A 22,187-nucleotide genomic window follows, 5' to 3' on the forward strand; every position below is an offset into this window, starting at 1 on the left:
TTTGACTTTTAACACATTTTCACTAAAGCTAATGTCTCTTCCCTCATATCTATGGACATTTTCCTTTTCAGAGTTTTTCAGAGAAAAGTGTACGAAGGAGATAGAAATAAAATATCTTACACCACTTAAGTCTTTGTCCGATTCCCACCTCGTCTTATTGAACAACTTAACATCAAGTAAATATAGACAATTAAAGGTGTTGAAGTCGTAAAGAAATTAGAAATCTGGAAGCATTATATAGAAATTATATCTTCCATAAATAGTAACCAAAGTGATCAGAGCATACAAGGTGAGGAAAACATCTAACTAAATTGATCAAATTTTGTTTTGGTCTGGTAATATGTCAAAATCTACTAGAGTACTGAAGAGTATCAGAAAATAACTGAAAAATTTACAAAAAAAAAAAACCAAGTCAAGTTTTATCTTGATTAAAGATCTTAAGATTATAAATGAGATTTAGTTCATAACTTTGATTTATATTTTTTATTAGTACAACAATATAGCTTTATAAAGATTTTGAAAATCTCCTTGTTTGATATATATAAATACAAGTCTGCCAAAATTCAATAAATCATTTGGACTTATATGAAACGTAAAAGAATATAATATAAAACATTTTTTTAAATAAGTACAATTCCTACCGACATAGAAAATAAACAAAAATTTAGTTTCGACAGTTACTATAATATCTCTCACGGTTTTTCTTAAATAAGATATGTAAACTGCAACTCATAAATACCTAATTTATAAGGTTTTTTTTTTTTGATCAACTTGATATCTCTCACGCTCTTTATAAGGTTTTTCTAAGAAACATTAAATCATCCATTTCACTTAGAAACTAAAAGGGATGTGATGATGTTTTATAAACTTTTGTTACATCTGTTATGAATGAAATAATCTATTTCTGACGCATATGAGCAGAGCAATTCAGAGGCTATAATATGTTCTTTGGGAAAGTGGCCTAATTTGCTTGAGATATTCTTAGGAGTTTTCGGGTGCTTTTACTAATGAAACGCTGTGCGAGTTGGCTAAAAGAAAACCCGCTTCACAATTTCCCCTGGTTAAGCCTCATTTTTTGTGCTACCGAGGAACAAGGGAAAAAACTCTTAACATTACTTACTAAAGGTGATCGGTTCCAAGGGACTGCATGCACTAATTTATATATAATGCTACTTCTTCCGTTTCATATTAAGTATCATTACAGAAAGAAAAAAATTCATTATAAAATAAGTGTCGTTTTAGTATTTCGATGCATAATTTATTAACTTTATTTTGCATTTTATTTTTCTATTGGTTGAAATAGGAGTAGGTGTATGGGTAATAACATTTTTATATGAAAAACATACAAAATTAAATGATTTCTTAGTCTGTATGTAAAAGTCTCAGATGATACTTATAATGAAACATATGGAGTAATTTATAGTACTAAATCTGGACAATGCTAAAACAAAGGTGTATAGAAGTTGAAAAGAATTTTTAGACATTGATCATTCTTTACCTTGACTTAAAGAGTTATGAGTGTAGCTATATTTAAATATTAAACTAATAAAAAAACAGAAGTATGAAAATATACGGCATAGCTACCAATACTTAATTATTGGCAATGAAGACGGTGTTAATATAGACTAATGCTAACAATTATCATACATACACAAATGTGAAAATTAAATTCACAAGCAAGCACAATGTCGTCATGGATGGAGGATTTCCGAACAATAGAAGTTAGTGAAGTGGTGATAGCACACTCAGGTAGAACGGATGTGTTGATATCAAGATTTGGAGAGAATCTCAAGGGAGGAATCTCTGTGACTCGCATGGAGGAGAGATGGACTCTCCATCGATTGTTTTATTCCGCCTAAGGAGATGAAGATGGATTTTCACCACCAAGACGGTCCAAACACGTTTCCGGATTTATTAGATGAGCGGCAAAAATTGTAAAATAAAAAAAAGTCACGACAATTAGTATAGAAAAATTGTGTAAGGGTGATTTTAATATCAAAATGCTTATGGTCAAAACGTTTATGGTCAGGGCTCTGTCTGTTGGCTATCTTGACATACTACAACCAGCTGCTTTACAAATAATAGATTTACGCAAACTTGGGAATCAATCAAAAAGACTTCATATCGTGTAAAATGTCTAAAACTCATGTATTCTTCTTTTACAAAAAAAAAAAAAAAAAACTCATGTAATTCTATTACATACTGTTCATATCAAACGTTACATACCTAAGAAATAAGAGTTTTCTCATATTATGCATGTGTTAGAACACGAAACCATATTGCTACCGATGCATACAATTGAGCAACGTGTTTATTACATGATCTATCTGTAGTAGAATATATAAGCATACTACAGTTCTACTATGCCTTGTATGGCTTACAAAACTCTGAAAGATATTTGTTTGAAACATAAATATACTTCCATATGAATCTTTCTCATATTCCAAACATCAAATCAACACTCGTTAAAGGAAGGAAAAAAATCGAAGAAAGCTTAGCAATCCAAGGGGACACAAGACCACACACAACTCCGAGATCCGCGCTTGGCCTATCTGGTGAACTTCTTCTGGAACTGTGTGAGGACCGGGTAGATATTCTCAAAGGCTTTGTAGGTCTCCTCTCTCTTCTTGGCTCCAGTGATAACAATATTTCCAGACACAAAGATTAGTAGCACAATCTGTGCTCCTTTCATTCCTTTCATCCCTCTGATCCTGTAAATAAGACCCGGAAACATCTCCGGCTCGTAGCTTGCGAAAGCGTGGTGATAGTAGGCAAGACCTTCAAGCCATATAGGAAAACTTCACATCACAAGAAGCTACGATGTTCTGAATCTTGAAATCTTTGAACTTTGCTTGGAATCCAAGTTTCTGAATTATATATCCTAGCGTACTTCCTAGCCGCCAGCTTGGAGGAGTCTTCGGTCTTGGCTCCGGTACAGACCATTCTTCCCGAGGCAAATATCAACGCTGTGGTCTTCGGTTCCCTTATCCTCATGATCACAGCAGCAAAACGTTTAGGGTTATATTCGGCGTTACGTGCTTGCAAAGCTATCGCTTTTAGGTCAAGCTTGCAGTCCAAGTTAACTGTAGAGACGATGTTTTGAAGAGTGGGAACGATCCCTGAAGGATGATTGATAAGGTCCACTGGTTCACTACTCCCTTCAAAATCTTGATCACTCATTCTCCACGATCAAATTCAAAATTCAATGTCTTGGTTCTTCCTACGTACACGAAATATAGGGTTTCGTAGAAACCGAAAAGATTAGAAACGATGAAGCTTTTTAAGACAAAGATTTGATAACCGGGGAGATTGGTGTTCACACAAGGAGACTGGTTTCGTTCTCTCGCTTAAAGCTCAGACAGGTTTTTGATTTGTGAGATGCCACCGACTTGCGTTTTGGAATTGCCAGTAGGGGCGGACACAGAAACATGTTTAATAGGGGGCACAAAAAAATTTCGTTGTATTTTATTTTTGAGTTGGGGTCACTTATATACATTTTATAGTATTTGTTAAAGAAAATTAAAAAGTTAGTTGGGGGCATGTGCCCCGTACCGTATACTCTCCGTCCGCCTGGAACCTTTATAGAGTTGTATACCGAGGGTGTTTCAGCGTAATCAAGAGTTTTTCCTTTTTATAAACTCATTTTCCTATTTCTAATAAATATATACTCAACAATGAACATATCTGTCAAATTCATTAAGCAACTACTTTTTATTCTGTGAATAAAAAATACCTACTTTTTTTAATTCCAACGAAAAATAATGCACATATATGACTTTATTTTTAACGATTCTCTAGTATGCAACTGAATTACTGATGTACGGAAAACCTCCAACGAAATTTGACAAAGCTTAATCGAATTTTAGCCACATTATTCGATGTTTCACGATATTTTTTCATTATTGAATGACTGATGTACGGGTCTCTCTCATTAGTCATGTTCTTATCAAATAACACGAATAGACCTAGTTGATCTATCAACCCACCCAAAGACATATCGATTTGAGTCAATGGGCTTCTGACTCTTTTTCCACACAAAATAAACAATTACAGCCAAAATAACAGTTACTAATAAAATATTTTACAGTCTCGTACTAATACTCAATAGGACGAAAAGAGGATTGAACATTCGTATTTAGCAGTTCAGCGTGGAACAAGACTGCTTGATTATTTATGATCCGTCTCCCGTAAATTTCGAATGTAAATTTAATCTGTCTGTGATATCATCACACAAGAACTGTCATGATTGTTGATAATTTATTTACATGCTAGGCGGTTTTTGTTGTCGTTATTGATGGGTGATTCGTAAATAATTCTCCAACGGTAAATTCTTTCTTGAACCAAATAAGATTAAGTCGGTCGAGAAGACTTGTAAGTTCTACATTCTCTGTTATAATCAAATGATTAAAAAACTGTCCATGTGAAATCAAGTAGTAATTAAACAATACCCGAAATATAAGTTTTTTTGTAGTAATTAAACATATCCGAAATATAAGTTTTTTTTGTAGTAATTAAACATATACTAAACCGAACAAATAAACAAGCTGAAATTCATTAAATAAAAACCCGAATTCCTCTCACATCTGATGTGTTTGTTCCCCCCCTTGTCTTTGCGAGAGTAGCCAACCTAAAACGGTAACGCAAACGGGTCCAGCCACTAGCTCCAGCGGGTTCTTTGGGCTTTGGATAGGGCAAGGCCTTGACCACCAGTGTGCAGCCTCCTAGGTCAGTTCCAGACAGCTGAACCGCACGGTGGTTGGAGCCTAGTCCGTAGAAATAGACGAGGGCACGGCTGATAAAAAAAAAAATGGTTACTAAACGAATTGGGTTTTGTAACAAAACTGGAGAAAGGTTCTAACTTCTAACCTGTTGAGAAGGAAAACATCGGTAATCTCGCCACATGTGGAGAAATGGTTACTCAAAGCATTCTTGATACCATCTCTAGGAAGAGAAGTGGCATATCCAGTCACGGATACGCCTTCGCTACTGCAAGAGTAAAAAAAAACTGCATTGTATTAACACAACTTGCATAAGTAAGAAAATGTGAATAGCATAAATAAAACTTACCGGTTTCTTTGATCATGTGCAACGTGCCTAGCAGCGAGTACATCAGTACTCAACCCAGTGCTGAGGTCACTGAGTCCTGGAGGCAAACTCGTAACGACAATCTTCTTTCCTCCAATATCACTTCCATCGAGTTGCAAGGCTTTGTCTCCTGCGCCTTCTCCACGCAGGATAACAATGCACGACCTCTGGAGCTCATTTGTTACTGGATCGCTGCGAATCTGGATGTTGTGGAATTCTCCACATGCCTTGAAAAGACTCTCCAAAGCCCGGTAGAGTTCAATGGGTTGAAGGGAAGTGTCGTACCCTTCAACACCGATCCTTATCCTGAATTTTTAAATAGAACCAATTAGCAAACACATTTGAAAGTGAAGTTATTTTATTTCTCTTTTATTAGCAGGTCGAACAAAAAACCAAAGATTCAAACCGAAGGCCTAGCTACAGTAGCTAAGCTACTACAATCAAAACGACCAAGAACATCAAGCAGAGAATAAAATAAAAAATTAAAGCAGTGGTTGGAATCAGACTTCTCACTTCAAACTAGCCACAGCATGTCATTCAGAATCATAAATATATACACATATATTAGCTAGATATTCCCACGAATATAGCTATTCAATTTAAACCAAATAATAGAAAATTTATTGGTATCAACATTATACAAAAATGGTTTTTTTACACAAAAACCAATGGTTTTTTTGTTCGACCTGCTAATTATCTATCAACATTACACAACAAAAAAAAACTGAAATCTATTTTCACCTGCTTTTGACATAATCATAGTACGACTTCACGACCTCTAGATGTGCATCAGCGGAGAACGGCCTCTTCCACTAAAATTATTAAAAAAATGTAATTAGAATCCTTTAAAAAGTATATACATATGTATCATTAATTTAAAAAGTACAATCGCCGACAAAAAAACAGGAACAAAAGAGTTAGGAGAAGGTTTGGGTAAGAGAGATAGAGAAGAAACATGCACTATATAAGTTTGGGAAGAAACATGCATTAAGTCTTTGAAGCTCTGAACAATAATCAAAAGCAAAGAAGGAGAGGGCCAAAGTGACGACGCGTTAGATGCGCGGAGAAGAAAAAACTCACCGTGTACGGAGCAGAAATCCGAGGAGAGGATCTGGATCTCTCCATCGACTCCTTGACAAAATTGGCGAGAGGAGATCCTTCCATGGACGATAAGATCGATGCTTTTGTCTCTAGGGAATTTAGGAAGAATATCTTATTTTCTGACTCAAACTTTCAGGGACTTTATACTTGGTGATTATTTTTTGTTAGTGATTTAAAGGTTATTATTAATATAAATTTATAGTTAAAGCGAAAACATTCTTTTTTCTTTTTGTACTTTGGAAAAAAAGATAGTGGATGGTATTTGTGGTAAAATTCTAAAGAGTCGTGTAGAGAAAATGAAGTTTTTTTTTGGAAAGAGAAATGTAAAACGCAAATATATATATTTTTGTAGGTTGAAGAAAAATATATTGGAGAGCTTTTCTTGTAAAATAGTGGTTAGATAAAATTAAAGTCTTTTGAAGTAAAAGAAAAGTAAAAAAGCTAAAGAGTGAAAAGTTTTAAGAGATAAAATCACTGTAAAATGTGAATTATCAATTTTCGTATGTTGAAACTTAGTTTTTACGGTAAAAAATTTCACGAAAAAAACTAAATTTATCTATTTGGGTACGTTGAATATATGTAACGGAAAGCAAATAAAATAAGAATGGGTATACTAAGTTTTAAAAAAATAATATTTCGAACGTTGTAAACAAGAGTTTTCTTTTCTACAATTAAACTAAAATCCAATTATTTATTTGGGTACGTTGAATATATGTGACGGAGAGCAAAAAAGGTTAAGAGTGGGGGTATACAAGTTAAAAAATTATCTATTTCAGACGTTGAAAAAAGAGCTTTCTTTTTCTACAATTAAACTAAAATCGAAAGTTGTACTACTCAATAGTGATTAAAATCTGAGTAGTGATAAAGGTAAAAAAAAATTGGATAATTTAATAGAATTGAGTAGAATTTAAATCTAGACCTAAATACACTGTTATTGGATTGGGTATTTAGTAAATAAAATTTAAATCCATTAAAAACCCGTGGTATTCAATATTTTATAGATTTAATTATAATTCAGTTATGGTCAATTTTAATGGAATTCAATGTATCTTTTTGACTAAAACAAATCTACTTTTTCTATCAAGACTTTGTAGGAAATGGGACTTGAATATCTTTTCCATCAAATTACTTGCATACTTTAATTCCAATATTTATTCTAATTATCCAATTCAATAACACCCCTAAATCTGATTAGTGACTAAGATCATCATTATCGTGGTTTCTCCGCTCAGTTTTTAAATAATGGATCATTTAATTAAATCTAACTAATTAAATAATTGTAACCGATCCTTAATATGAGTCAATTTGTAACTGATCCTTAATATGAGTCTTTCGTGACCAATTACAAAAGAGTTTCTAGGGATACGTGTCATGTGTCAGCAAGTAAACGAGGAAAGGTGGGTTTTTTTTCTTCCTCTCTATCTTTTTTTCTTTGTTTATTTTTTTTTCTTTCTTTTTTTTTTCCGTTACACTCAATTTGATGTTTCAGAGTTGCAACAAGCCGAAGATAACAGAACTTCACATGTGGATCTCACGTATTCTACAGACATCCCAACAAATATCGTCAATATGATAGGTGTTTGAACTAAATTAAAAATTAGTGATAGACAAATGCATCAACAAGTGAAAGCTGATTTAGTTGAACATATATGGTATAAATTTGGACGTGATGAAGACGACAACTGAGCTTGGATATCTTTTTTTTTACTAATCTTTGTTTTTATGTTTTTTAATTTTAAAATCTATGTTGAAAATTTTATCTTTTAATACATTTTATTAAATAAATAAATTTTATCTTGTATTTTTTTTTTAAAAAACTCTTAATTTAAGAAACTATCATTGGAAGCACAAAATCGAACAGTTTCTTAATAGGGTTTCTTAACTCCACTTAAGTATATTTATATATTTAAATTATCTTTAGAAAACACTAATGAGTTTTTGTGGATAATCATGCTTTATGATTATTGGTAAAAACCTGTAAGAGGTTCTTAAAGAAAAAAAATATTATATTAATGTTTTTATTTTTTATTTTTTTCTTTATAAAACATAACCAATTAATATATGACACATATGTGTGTCAAAATAGGAACCGTTTCTTAAAATTAATAATTAAGAACCTTTCAATTTTTCTTTCTTAACTTTTTATTATTTTAATTGTTTTAATCATAGGAATTTTTGTTAAGAACCCATGAATTATCATGCTCTAACTGATTCAAAATATATACTGATCCTTTATATTAAATTAGGAGAGTAGGAGCAATAATATACAACTAGCTACCATATATACTAACAGATTACATGTATTGAATCAAAACTCTCTATTGGTATCTTAGCTCTCCAATAATCATTTGATTTTAATATGAACTATCTAAATAATCAGAAAGAGATACATGAGTTTAATTAAGTACTGGATGCAAGAAAAAAATGATGAATGAAGAGTTTGTGGTTAAAGTGTGGGTTGATATAGTTTTTGCGGAAAAAGTAGGTTGAAGAAATAAAGTTTTCTGGTTAGAAGTAAAAAAAATTATCTATATATGTTCGTTGAAAGAATGGGGCGGAGAGCAATTAAGGTAAAAATTTAAAGTTTATGTAATAAAATCAATTACTTTAGTTATGCTAATATATTATATTTAACCAAAATTTCATTCTTAAGCAAGTCTTATACTTTCAGAAACAGAAATTAATTACTTTTGTATGGTAAGATATTATATTTAACCAAAATTATCATTTAAAAAAATATTAAGTATAAATAATTTATTAATATCTAATAAATAAAACATTAAACTATATTTACTTATAAGAATACTACAATTATTTTAAAATTATATGATACACTGGTTATATATAAAATATTTAATCTAAAAATAGATATATAAAAGGTATGAAATAAAAGTAAAACTACCAGTTATCAAATCTAAAAGTTATTTTTTTTATGTATTCTATTGGTGAACCCAACATTATATGTCATATTGACCAAAAAATTATAACTTAATGTATAAGTAGATTTATAATTATGAAAAATTATTAGTTACTCATAAAAATCTGTATATATAAATAAATAAACAGAAAAATATAAAATAACTGGCTTGTTATATATCATAGATTTTTTTAAAGTGATAAAACTAATAATTTTATTTATTTAATAGTTTAAAAGATAAAATTATGTATTGTTGTGGTTACGAAACATTGTCATTAACATGTATGCCACATCATTTTAATATATATTGCATACAAAACAAAAAATATGAAAGATTAACGGGAGTAATCAGGACATGCAGAAACAGTTCCAGAAAAAAAAAAAGACATGCAAAAATTCTGAAAGCCATTAGTCCAAAAAAAAAGACATGCAGTACATAACTGAAAACTATGTTGGAAATTTATAATGGTTTTCTTTTGACTTTATTGTGACGGTCCTAGTTGTCTCCATAACTAGGTCGTTTTCCATTTTCCATTTTATGAAAAAAATATTTATTTCATATACAAAATACAATTTTTTTTACTTATTATTTATGGTTGTGACGCAAACAATTCCTAACTGTTCAAGAACTGTATGTTATTACGGTGTTACCACACTAATCTTCAAGAGGCATTGACTACTTAGCATTGAAAAGATTTTTTCGGAGTGACCCACTTTTAGTTATGAATCAGTTAGTTCTTTTTTTTTTGATAAACGAATCAGTTAGTTCTTTCTTACCGATAATGCCATTTAGAACCAAAATACAGAAACAGAATCCTTCAGCGTTTCAGTAAGTGATTAGATCTTTATCATAATGGTTGCATTGGCTTTGTCTAGTAGACACAAACGAATATTTGCAATTTAATAATTATAGTGTTCACATATTATGCATTCTCATATAGTTTTATTAGAAGCTGACGCTTTTTTTTTTATGGTTGACACATTACACCAAAAAAAAAAAAGCTGACACATTACACCAAAAGTAATAGATATCGCGATTATATAGATAGGGGGTAGAGATAGAAGCATTGCCGTAGCAGGCTCTAGATCATTTCGGCACCGATCACATCATTATATATGCTCCGATTAACTCCACAAACTGATCAATGACTCCCATGCCCAATTCAACGTGCATGAAACCACCGTCGATTAAGCCAGAACTGTCTCGAAACCTGACATAAGGAACTCCTTGAGACTTGCCTATACCAGTAGCAAACATAGCATGGCAACTTGGGCAATGAGAAAGCAGTTCCGTGATAGTTGGACAATATATCTTCTGCAAAAAAAAAAATTAAAATAAATGAAACTAAAATTCAAGTTAACAGCAAAATATATATAGCTTTCAACTCACGTTTTCAGGGAAGTTTCCAGGGGCTAAGAACTCAGATAAAGAAGCATAGTTTGGGATGGAAGCAGTAACTGGGGAATAACGCATTACATCAATAAATTTAGTTTCAAACTCTTCAGCATTCCGATATAGATCAAGAGTATGAACTCTCATATCGGTAACAACGAACCTACGGATTCCAGTCTATATAGAAAAAGAAAGAAGAGGTAGTTATTATCATACAAAAAGAAACCAATATAGTATAAGTTACATTTACTTACCGGAAGTGGTATTGCCGGGAGCCTTAAAAACTGAGCAAACAATCTTTGATAATCATCATCCAGGACCATACCCTCATACATCAGGAAGGGCCTAACCGATTCGAGGAAAGGGATGCCCAACGTGTCTGTTAGCATAGAAAACTCGCTCATGTACTGGACCAAGTATGTCACGGAGAGAGACTCTGGACCAATCAAGTTCGCAATGCGACAAGCCGCATTCATGTGCCGCATAAGAGAATACGCCCAACCGGTGCTATAAAACTGTACCCACGGGAAGTCGTCGACGAGTTGATAAACATCTTCCCAATTTGTGGACAAAGTCATATTCTGCAACAGGAAATCAATATATAAGATTTTTTAAAATCCGAACCAACAGAAATGATATTAAGCATGCAATGTCATTTGTTCATGTAAAAAAGAAAAGAAGAAGAATAAGATCACTAAAAATAAATAACTTACGTATCTTGCTTGAGAGGAAAAAAGTATGTTGAAAAAAATGAGAGTGGAGATTTGTCGTTGAAGTGTGGGTAGATATAATGAACTTTTTTGAAGGAAAAATAAATAAATAAAAAGTTAAAGAGTTAAAAGTTTTAAGAGGTAAAATAAATGTAAGATGTGAATTATCTATTTTCGCATGTTGAAAGTTAGTTTTTGCGGTAAAAGTTTTCATAAAAAAACTAAATTATCTATTTGCGTACGTTGAATAAATGAGACGGAGAGAAAATAAGGTAAGAGTGGGTTTACAAGTTAAAAATTATCTATTTTGAACGTTGAGAAAAGAGTTTTCTTCTTCTACAATTAAAATAAAATCCAAAGTTTTATTACTCAACAGTGATTAAAATCTGACTAGTGATAAAGTCTTTTTTATAAAAAAATCTGACTAGTGACTACTGACTAGTAACTGATTCACAACACTGATCCTTTATATTAAATTAGGAGAGTAGGAACAATAATATAAAACCAGCTACAATATATACTAACTGATTACATGTATTGAATCAAAACTCTATTGGTATCTTAGCGCTTCAATAATCATTTGATTTTAACATGAACTATAAAAAGAATCAGAAAGAGATACATGAGTTTTTTTTTTTTTATCAAAAAAGAGATACATGAGTTTAAGTACTAGATGCAAAGAAAAAAAATGATGAATGAAAAGTTTGTGGTTAAAGTATGGGTTGATATACTGATTTTATTTTTTGGAAAAAAAGAAGTAAAAAATAATGTTCGTATGTTGGAAGATAGCTTTTGGGGTAAAAGTAGGTTGAAGAAATAAAGTTTCTGGTAATATAAAAGTAAAAAAAATCTCTATATCTATTCGATGGAAAAATGGGACAGAAATCAATTAAGGTAAAAATTTAAAGTTTATGTATTTAGGTACGTTAAAAAGAAGAGTTTTCTTCTTCTTAAATTAAACTAGAATCCAAAGTTCCATTACTCATAGTGATTGATATCTGACTACAAACTGATTCACACAATACTGAACTGATCCTTATATTAAACTAGGAGAGAGTAGGATCAATAATATACAACCAACAAGTCAAAAAACTCTCTTGGTATCTTAACTCTCTAATAATTTCTTAACATTTTTACCAAAAAAAAAAACTCTAATAATCTTTTGGTTTTAACATGATCTATCTAAATAAACAGAAAGAGATACGTGAGTTTAGGTACTAGACAAAGAAAAAGGATAATATATTCTTGCTTTATAACCAATGGAATGAATCATTTTGTTTGACTTTGACGATCTCCATAAAACATGAATTAGACGTAGATTGAGTCGGTGTAGATTTGATCAATTAGTTACATTATATTTTATCTCAAGGCTCTACGCTGGGCATCAGAGATTTAAATCGGTAATTGTTTCAATCCCCATGCCCGACCCTGGTGGTGACCACAGGAGCGTTGCTAGCCGATAGATCAAATACATTGGTGATTGATCCTTGGTTTGTAAATTGGAAAGAAAGCACGGAACATTCATTACACCATTTATCGGCAAAACATCCATTCAATCCTTGCTTCGAGTTTCAAGTTTTGGCATACGAAGATTAACACACTAATTACTGAAAATTAACATTATTATTATTAAGAAAAAGACACAATGTTAAGTCTGTCATCAGACCCAAAAACAAGAAAAGAAACTCATACTTAGAACAACTCTAAAAAGGAATTTACACCAAAAAATTCTTGGAGCTATGTGTACCTGTATATGTCTCACTAATTTTTGAGCTCCGTTCTAACAGGTCTTCCACATGTTGCATTTCAATCTAAAAGCCTTGGAGCTCTGTGCAAGAGTAAGAATCCAATCCTTGCTGGTCTGATCTTTCCTCCCAGTCCTGAACCAACTTTTATTTCCTCTAAGCATTGGTTTTTGATGTTCGTCTTATATGCATCGTGCAGAAAGTTGCAGCTGCATCAAGTAACATAAGAAGGGCTATATCTTCATGCAGGTGAATTCAACATTTTTAAGTTTTTGTTTTCTTAGTTTTGGAAGCACGAGTGATATGATATTAATATCAAGGACTCCTGCAGACCTGGTCTAATTGCATTGCTCGTATTGTCCTAAATGTTACAGGTGAGGATGGATCATATGGCTGATGAATTATCTAAGACGTTTAAGTCTCCTCTATTGACCCTTTTCAGTCACTTCCTCATTACCAACACAAGTAAGTTACATCCACAATTCTATGCTATTAACTTAAACCGATTTGCATCAAATATTAATTAGACACTGCCATACCGTTTAAAGCCATAATGATCGTTTTACAAGTTTCTTAATTGGCGAAACAAAACAAGATCAGAGATTAGATAACCAAACATGTTGAATTGCACTTCCATTAGCCTGCACCATCCTCCACCAATTCATCAATGAACCTAGCCGTCGCCACAGAAGACGATCCTCCATCCATCACAGCCTTCCTCGCCGCATCAGACATCTCCTTCACCTTCACCCTCCTCCCTTCCCCATCATCCATCAAATCCCTGACGGCTCTTGCGATCTCGTCACAAGTCACTAACCCCCCACGACCAGACACGTAATCCATCCGCAGATCCACAGCCAACCCCAACTCCTTCACCAACGTGAACGCGTTCAGCTGCTGCTCAGCATACATCGGCCACGTGGCGACAGGAACACCAAACCACAAGCTCTCAAGCGTAGAGTTCCAACCACAATGAGACACAAACCCACCAATCGCCTTATGTTCCAGCACTTCCACTTGCGGAGCCCAACCACAAACCAACCCCTTACCCGCCACTCGCCCCATGAACCCCTCCGGCAACACACCCGTCGGATCACTCGTCTCTACAGGCCCTGTCCGAATCGACCATAGAAACCTACACCCGACGACCTCAAGCGCCTGAGCTATCTCCTTCACCTGAACCTCATCAACGCTTCCTCTACTCCCAAAGCAAAGAAACACCACAGAACACTCCGGCTGCTCCTCGAGCCACCTCACGATCCTATCTCTCTCCTCCTCGTTAGGACTCGCTCTATCCTCCAAGCTGAGAATCGGTCCGACCGGGTAAACCGGAGGATAATCCTCCTCCCGCTGCTGAGAGAAATACCCAAACGTGTAATCCTCAATCTCCGCCACCGAATTTACCAAAATACCCTTCGCATCTCCAAATCTCGGCGATAGATCAACGTACGCCTCGTAAGCTTCTTCCTTAAACAAACCGGACGGCAGAAACTTCGCCGGAATAGGGTTGATAAATCCCGGAATCTCCAACTCCTCATCGCCGGAGCTCCAATCGAGCTTCGACGCGACTCTCCGATGCCGATCGGGGAGATACTTCATCATACTCAAGTATCTAGCGTTACAGGTTAAGAATATGTACGAAGGGAGGTGAAGCTCGTCGCCGACGTCTTTGATCAACGAGTTACAGAAGAAATCAAGAACCAAAGCGGCTACACGAGAGTTAGTGCGAGACTCGAGGATGGTGGAGACTGCTTCTTTGATGAGAGGAGTGGTTCTTTTGATGATTTGGACTATGTACGCTTCGGGAGCTCTGTAGAAGAGATCCAACGGCGGAGGATCGTCGAGAACGGGGAGGTCGTGGAGGCGGATCTGGGGATGTGAAGCGACGAGAGATTTGGCGAAAACGGCTGCGTTTGGGCTGGTTGGGGAGTGTAATTGGAGGATGGTGATGGTGTTGATCCGACGGTCGAAATTGATTAGACGCTTGGCGAACTCGATGTTGACGAGGAGGTGGCCTGTGGATGGAACTGGGATGAAGATTAGCTCTGTTTTTTCCGCCATTTCTCTGAGATTTGGTTTGTTCAAGTGAAAATGGAGAACAAGTGTGGTGTATATAAACTTATCACATGTCACACCATTTGGTCTGTTCAAGAACCGTTTGTGTTTTTAAAATGTCCACATGTCGACCAAACTTTGTTTTATTCACTTTTTTTTTTTTTTCCCCAAATTGTTTTTATTGATTAAACGGGCCAAGCCCACGGCCGGAGCCCACAAACAAAAAGCCCACTAGCATGAGGGGCAACTTACAACAAAGGCCGAGGCCCAAAATGAAAAACGGCCCAGCAGACCCAAACCACGAAATCAGACGGTTCGCCCTAGAGACGCACCAAGGAGACAGGCTGGACACGTGTAAACATCTGGAGAGTCTGCACGCCACGCGTCGTCCGCCTCGACTTGATCTCCGCCTCACCGCACAACCGCCGACACCAGCCACCGACACCCACTATTCACTTTATTTACACTTTAGTGAGATGAGATAAGTTTGATAAATTACCACATGTTGCTTTATGGGCCAAGATATCAACTTATGGAGCCCAACTACACACGATTCCACGGCCCATTGTTTCGGTCTAAAATTACGAACCAAAATATTTATGATTCTCGGTTGATTCCCCAACATACACTCTAAAGGTGTTCCACGCAATGTAATCGGTAATCTTCATGATACAATGATGCATGAAGTTCCCGGTAACACTAAACGTTCAATGTTTTTCAGACCCATTGACAAAATATAGAAACCCATTTGGGAACTTCAGCAACCTCCTAAGCTCCACCGTTTATCTACTTTCCCTTCACCACCATTACAGGCCCTTCTTAAAGGGATTGCTCACTCTCCTTTAAAGGTGTCCCTGCTGCACTATAAGGATGGCATATGATTCACTAGTGCGGGAGAGAGAGAGAGAGAGAGAGAGAGCCCACTTGTGTGGTCAGCAAGATCATTTCATAACTTAATCAAGAGGGATAATCTTTTTTCAGTATTAAGTTTAATTATCGAGAGACTACAATACAACAAAGGCGTTAGTGTAACTTAATTTCTCTTACTTTTGAAAGCCGCCGAAAAAATGTTGAAGACTAATCAGGAGGAAGAAACCCTTGTCTCTCAAATCTTGGATGTCACGTTTACCCAGTTCACCGGTGCATGGGAGTTGAATGATCCTTTCAAAGTTTAAGCACATGAAGTGAAGAAGGATGAATCTGTTTAATTATGCCAAACTTAAGACGCTTTGATGAGTAAGACACCAAAAGGTTAACATCCATTATGTAATGTTTTAATGATAGTTACAAACACTACATTCGACAGAAAAATAATAATAATACAAATACTACATGTGACATGTTTGCTAGATATTTGTTCAAAACCTAAATTCACATATATCATAATTCTCTTGCACATTAATACATTTTCCTCTACTAATAATTTCTCAAATAAAATTAAAGCGGATATAAATAATATGAAGGTATATATATATACTTGTAGAGTTAAAATAGAAACAAACTGATGTATTAGGAAAAGTAATAAGTTAGCTCCGAATCGAGCGGGGGCACTGTATATTCATTCAATCAAAGCAGAGATAACTTCTAAGGCTTAGAAAACGAAAAGTTTTCGTTTTGCAGAAGGAGAAGAAGAAGATAAACAATGGGTCTTCGTCTTCGTCTCCCTCAGAAAACCTCACCACGATCACCTTCCTACCTCCTTCTATGCCTTCTTGCTCTCTCCTTCTTCTCCTTCACCGCTCTTCTCTTCTACAAGGCATCGCTTGTTTTCTCCGTGATTAACGGATCTGATTGAAGCTGAATTATAATTGTTTGTTGTCTCTGCAAATTGTGATTTTAAGAATTTTTCGTCGAACAGGTGGACGACTTTATTGCTCAGACAAAAACTCTCGCCGGACATAACTTAGAACCAACGCCGTGGCACATTTTCCCGCGCAAATCTTTCAGCGAAGCCTCGAGACGCTCTCAGGCTTACCGAATCCTCCAATGCTCCTACTTCTCTTGTCCCTACAAACCTGTTATCCAGCCAAAGAGTCTCCTGTCGGATTCCTTGTCGGGTCGTAAAACCAAGCAACCAAAGTGCCCAGACGTTTTCAGGTTTGTGGGTTTTTTGAAATGAGTCAGAAAGTATCAAACTTTCTTTATTTGGACTCGAGTAAACCATTGTGATTTGGTGAAAAGCCAGATGGATTCAACGGGACTTAGAGCCATGGGGAGAGACAGGTGTGACTAAAGAGCACGTGGAGAAGGCAAAAGAGAGTGCTGCCTTTAGAGTGGTGATACTCTCTGGAAAGCTATACGTTGATCTCTACTACGCCTGTGTGCAGAGCAGAATGATGTTCACCGTTTGGGGGATTCTGCAGCTTCTCAACAAGTATCCTGGCATGGTTCCTGATGTTGACATGATGTTTGATTGTATGGATAAACCTATCATCAACCGGACTGAGACTCACTCTTTCCCAGCTCCGCTTTTTCGTTATTGCACCAATGAAGCTCATTTGGACATTCCTTTTCCTGATTGGTCCTTCTGGGGATGGTAAGTTTCTCTTTCTTGAGTTACATGTGTTTTGTGGTTATTACTCAACTCTTGTGAGTGTTGTGATGGAAGGTCGGAGACGAATCTAAGGCCGTGGGATGACGAGTTTGGGGATATAAAGCAAGGGTCTAAGAGAAGTAGCTGGGGCAGCAAGCAACCTAGAGCTTACTGGAAAGGGAATCCTGACGTTGTTTCGCCTATAAGGATGGAGCTGATGAAATGTAACCATTCAAGGTTATGGGGAGCACAGATTATGCGCCAGGTACAGCCCTTTTCAATCAGATAGTTTAGTCTAGTGGCAGTGATGCTGATGTGCGTTGTTTTAATACAGAACTGGGCAGAAGAGGCAAAAGGTGGGTTTGAACAGTCCAAGCTCGCCAACCAATGTAATCACCGGTAAGTCCTTACTTCTAGCAAATTATGAGTGGATGATAATGATACGAGGATAATCTGATTTGGTTGAGATTGCTTGTATTATAAGGTACAAGATATATGCAGAGGGTTACGCGTGGTCAGTTTCTCTAAAGTATATCATGTCATGTGGTTCCATGACACTCATAATCTCACCAGAGTATGAAGATTTCTTCAGCAGAGGCCTCCTTCCCAAGGAAAACTATTGGCCTGTCTCTACCACTGATCTATGCCGGTCCATTAAGTTCGCTGTGGACTGGGGCAATGCCAACCCTTCTGATGTATGAATTCAACTTTTCTCATCTATGTATATCAGATTTTACCAATTCATGTTTCTTAAGATGTTTCCCTTTTGATAGGCTGAAGCAATAGGGAAAAGAGGACAAGGTTACATGGAAAGCATTAGCATGAACCGTGTGTATGACTACATGTTTCATCTCATCACTGAGTACTCAAAGCTTCAGAAGTTCAAACCAGAGAAGCCGTATTCTGCTAAAGAGGTCTGTGAAGGATCATTGCTTTGCTTCGCAGAGCAAAAGGAGCGGGACCTACTTGAAAAGTCCAGAGCTGTACCGTCTCTGGATCGACCATGTACTCTTCCAGATGAAGATAGGAGTATACTCCAGAGGTTGATCCAACAGAAGAAAAAAACAATCGAAGATGTCAGACACATGGAGATGACAAGAACAGAGAGGGGTTCTAGATAAGTTGACTTTTTTGGGACATAAAAATTTTGGTTTAGTCTTTTTTTCATCATCAGCTTTAGCACGAGATAATACTTTGATAATGACTTGATTTGTGGAATAAAGTAACCATAATCTTACAGAGTAATGTTTGGAATGAGACACAATGATACTGATCAGTCATGCCCTTAACTTCCAAAGTAACAAAATTAAACAAAAAAAAATTACAAATCCTATTGTCAACTGAAGAGCAGCTACTGAAATACAGTCAATCATGTATACTCAACTTGCTACCATCGGATTATTCCAAATATCAGCCGAACAAAACCCAAGAAATGAAAACAAGACCTCACTAGTCAGGCAACAGAGAGTGGATCCAACCCTTTGGAGTTACTCAGGTGTGTTGTCATCATACTCATCATCATCGTCAACCACTTCATACTCGAAATCTTGGTCTCTGTTCTCCATGGTTTTCCCAAATGTAAAAGCCTTTGTACCCATTGTTGTGAAAGGCATCAGTCCAAATGCACGGGCCGTTTTGATCTCTCTAGCAATCTTCCTTTGTGCCTTTGCGCTAATACCAGTCTGTGCAAGAGATAGATAAAAATAAAGAGATTTCAGCATGTACACTAACAAAACATCATTTTGTTGGATTAAAGCGAGAAGAAACATTCAGTCTAACCTGCTTCCTCTTAACGAGGATCCCAGCTTCGGTGATGAACTGTGCAAGGAATCTAACATTCTGTCCAACAAAGCCATATTCCATCAGTGAGTACACAAAGAACCAACAAAGCCTCGGTATTTACTATTTACACAAAACCCACAAAAGAAACAAATGCTACACTGCTTCTGAAGCATATGTAAACTAAGCAAACTCACCCTGAAGTCAGCTTTCTTAAGAACTTCCTCGGTGGTGATCTCCGCCTTAGTATTCTGCCTAGGCTTTTGCATCTGCCTTCTATAGTTTATATCCTGTATTGGAAAACAAAACACGTTTAGTGACTGTCTCATCAAAGCAAACAAGAAAAGACTAAGGAGAAAGACGAAAACACTATACATGACTACACATTCAATTTACATGTTCTAACTTCTAAGTGATAAAAGACCCTGACTTTACAGTACAAATGCAATCCTAATAACATATGAATCAAATCATTAAGACAACGCATAAAAAGAGTTGTAAGAAAAACATACTCTAGGGAAAGGATTAACTCTCCAAGTGTTAACATCGGGCCTAAACGAGTAACCATCCTTCACACCTTCGTCATCATCAACGTTGTAAATCAACGCAGCTTCCTTTAATTTTCCATCCACGCCATCGGATGAAGGATCGAATCTCGAGCCGTTTCCTTGTGATCTACTAAACCCTGTGTAGTCGCGCTTATCCTTCTCAGCCTTGCCAAGATGCTGGAAGAAGCTATTGGTTTTTTCGTCTTTGCCGCCGAACATCCAATCGTCTGATGACTCGAAAAGAGATCGATGATTGGAATCGGCGGTTAGAATAACAGAAAACGAGACAGTATTGTAGAAATGTACGATGGGTTACCTTGATTAGCGTTGGTGGAGAGGCTTCTACATACGAAAGGACGACATGTTTGAAAGGAAGCTACGTCGCTAAGGGATCGAATCGCGGAATGCGCGAGTTTCATCTTCTTCTTCTTCTTGTTTAGGGTTTTTCGAATTACAGTCGTTCGATCTGAGGTTTTAGCAAAGAGGAGGGGTGGAGTGTCGCCTGAAGGAACACGAAGGTGACGTAAGAGAAAGATTTACGTTTCAATAAAAAGGAGTTAATGGGCTTAGTAAGGCCTCTCTTATTTTGTTATTGTCCAGGCCCATTCCTTGTTTTTCTTTTGGAGCCTTATTATCTCATCAGCAAATGGATGAATCTTAGCACTAATCCTGGCCCCTGGTCATTTTGACCTCAAATGGACCAGTTTGGTTCGGTTTTGGTTAGTCATTTTATCCAATTGATTATGCCTCTATTACTATGGGTATCGGTTAAATCTCGGTTCCTACCCAACCTCAGATGGGTTACCCACTGCACCATTTCAACTATTAGGTACTTCTCACTATACCACTTCAACTATTATGTATTCTCTTGTATTGTATATATACATAGTGTTTCCATATTAAAACTTTTATAAAATTGACATTTTGATGACTCAAATTCAAATTGGATAGGCGTGGGTAAGTGTGTACTAGAGTACCTTGACTAATATGTGAACTATTTTATTTTATAAATATATATGATTCACATATTAAGCGAGTATGTAGAAACGACTTTAAACCGGTGATAACCTTATCCGAACCGATCCAAATACCGAGGGCAACATAACCTTTACTACAAAACAAATTATCTAAAAATGCAAGTCACAACGCACACTCGACCAATAAACACAGACAACATGTTTATGTAGTTGTGATTAGGTTAGACGACAAAGAAATATAAAAAAACTCTCTCGACGGCGATGAAACTAGCGATTTTTTTCTAGGGTTGCAATGATCGATTGGTATTGGGATCCAGGGATTCAATTGGGCTTGTTGATTCGAGGAGAATCGCAAGAGGAGGAAGGATCAGGGGAGATCGTCGCAGATTTCAGTGATGGCGGATCGAATATTCGATTCCGGCAGTTTTTGGGGATATTGGTATTAAAAGTTGATTCCGGAGTATCATGGATTTTCTTGGTTAGGAAAGAGAGGATCAAGAGGCTCTTTCTATGTTGTCGAGGTAACAGATCCGATCTCCTTAAATCGGTATCTTGTTCTTTCTTCTTAGGAAGCAGACAGCTAGAAGTAGCCATACTTTGTTTAGAATTAACTTTGATTGAGTGGGTGTTTATGGAAAAGATTCATTCGTTGCAGAGGATTCACAAGGATGTATTTGTCAATGGGATTTCTCGAATTGATTTAATTGATTCTGAATATCGTAAAGGAAAATTTAGATACTCATATCTCGGTCTGGTTTATTATATAGTACAGTTTCTGAAGGAGGCAAATCATACTTGTCTTTCTTTCCTTTTAAACGAGACATACACATTTGAGCTCTTCTTTGTGTTCTTTGTAACAATGTCTCAGGGGCTACTTCTTGGAAAGGAGATTGAGAGAATGAATGGTGAAGGAACAAGAAAGCGGATAAAGATATCGATTCCCCACTTTGATAACTCGGACCTCATTAAGAGTTACTCACAGACCTTGATTGGGCGTTGCCTCAATCCGCCAAAGCAGGAGACATCATCTTTGTTGCTGATGCTGCCGAAGATTTGGAAGGTGGAGGACCGGGTCACAGGAGCGGATTTGGGCAACGGGAGATTTCAATTCCACTTCGATGCTGAGGAAGATCTGGTGGCGGTTCTGGAGTCCCAGCCGTACCATTTTGATTTCTGGATGATAACGCTGGCACGGTGGCAGCCCAAGATGGCCAAGGACTTTCCCTTCGCGATCCCTTTCTGGATCCAATTGGTGGGCATTCCTACGGAGTTTTGGTCAACCGCCATATTCCAAAGTATTGGGGATGCACTTGGAGAAACAACAGATGTTGATCTTGACTATGG

General features: G+C 36.2%; 5 protein-coding genes and 1 pseudogene across 5 annotated transcripts; 1 reads left to right on the forward strand and 5 right to left on the reverse strand.

Annotated features, from left to right (window-relative positions):
* Window positions 1-2,408: 2,408 nt before the first annotated feature.
* LOC125578626 lies at window positions 2,409-4,363 on the reverse strand (annotated as a pseudogene).
* Window positions 4,364-4,421: 58 nt separating this feature from the next.
* On the reverse strand, window positions 4,422-6,341 carry LOC125578625 (nucleolin 1-like). The gene is made up of 5 exons (XM_048741917.1): window positions 6,166-6,341; window positions 5,827-5,897; window positions 5,068-5,391; window positions 4,867-4,986; window positions 4,422-4,792 (listed from the first exon to the last, which is right to left on the reverse strand). The coding sequence occupies exons 1-5, from the start codon at window positions 6,247-6,249 to the stop codon at window positions 4,555-4,557; spliced, it is 837 nt and encodes a 278-aa protein (XP_048597874.1). The 5' UTR covers window positions 6,250-6,341; the 3' UTR covers window positions 4,422-4,554.
* A 3,640-nt stretch (window positions 6,342-9,981) lies between these two features.
* Window positions 9,982-11,295, reverse strand: LOC106419946. The gene is made up of 4 exons (XM_013860786.3): window positions 11,210-11,295; window positions 10,751-11,077; window positions 10,494-10,673; window positions 9,982-10,418 (listed from the first exon to the last, which is right to left on the reverse strand). Exons 2-4 carry the CDS (start codon window positions 11,072-11,074, stop codon window positions 10,206-10,208), a joined length of 717 nt encoding a protein of 238 aa, XP_013716240.2. The 5' UTR covers window positions 11,075-11,077; window positions 11,210-11,295; the 3' UTR covers window positions 9,982-10,205.
* A 2,126-nt stretch (window positions 11,296-13,421) lies between these two features.
* Window positions 13,422-15,117, reverse strand: LOC106420200 (flavonol 3-O-glucosyltransferase UGT71C4). The gene has a single exon (XM_013861049.3). It carries the CDS (start codon window positions 15,010-15,012, stop codon window positions 13,588-13,590), a length of 1,425 nt encoding a protein of 474 aa, XP_013716503.2. The 5' UTR covers window positions 15,013-15,117; the 3' UTR covers window positions 13,422-13,587.
* A 1,371-nt stretch (window positions 15,118-16,488) lies between these two features.
* On the forward strand, window positions 16,489-18,784 carry LOC106419813 (O-glucosyltransferase rumi homolog). Its single transcript, XM_013860648.3, has 7 exons — window positions 16,489-16,762; window positions 16,865-17,103; window positions 17,192-17,542; window positions 17,615-17,804; window positions 17,874-17,938; window positions 18,024-18,234; window positions 18,313-18,784. The coding sequence occupies exons 1-7, from the start codon at window positions 16,649-16,651 to the stop codon at window positions 18,658-18,660; spliced, it is 1,518 nt and encodes a 505-aa protein (XP_013716102.2). The 5' UTR covers window positions 16,489-16,648; the 3' UTR covers window positions 18,661-18,784.
* LOC125578627 lies at window positions 18,730-20,402 on the reverse strand. The gene is made up of 5 exons (XM_048741918.1): window positions 20,183-20,402; window positions 19,831-20,093; window positions 19,516-19,608; window positions 19,319-19,378; window positions 18,730-19,221 (listed from the first exon to the last, which is right to left on the reverse strand). The coding sequence occupies exons 1-5, from the start codon at window positions 20,283-20,285 to the stop codon at window positions 19,027-19,029; spliced, it is 714 nt and encodes a 237-aa protein (XP_048597875.1). The 5' UTR covers window positions 20,286-20,402; the 3' UTR covers window positions 18,730-19,026.
* Window positions 20,403-22,187: the final 1,785 nt, after the last annotated feature.

Source organism: Brassica napus, chromosome A9 (genome assembly GCF_020379485.1).
Source record: "Brassica napus cultivar Da-Ae chromosome A9, Da-Ae, whole genome shotgun sequence".
In the NCBI taxonomy this organism is placed as follows: Eukaryota; Viridiplantae; Streptophyta; class Magnoliopsida; order Brassicales; family Brassicaceae; genus Brassica; species Brassica napus.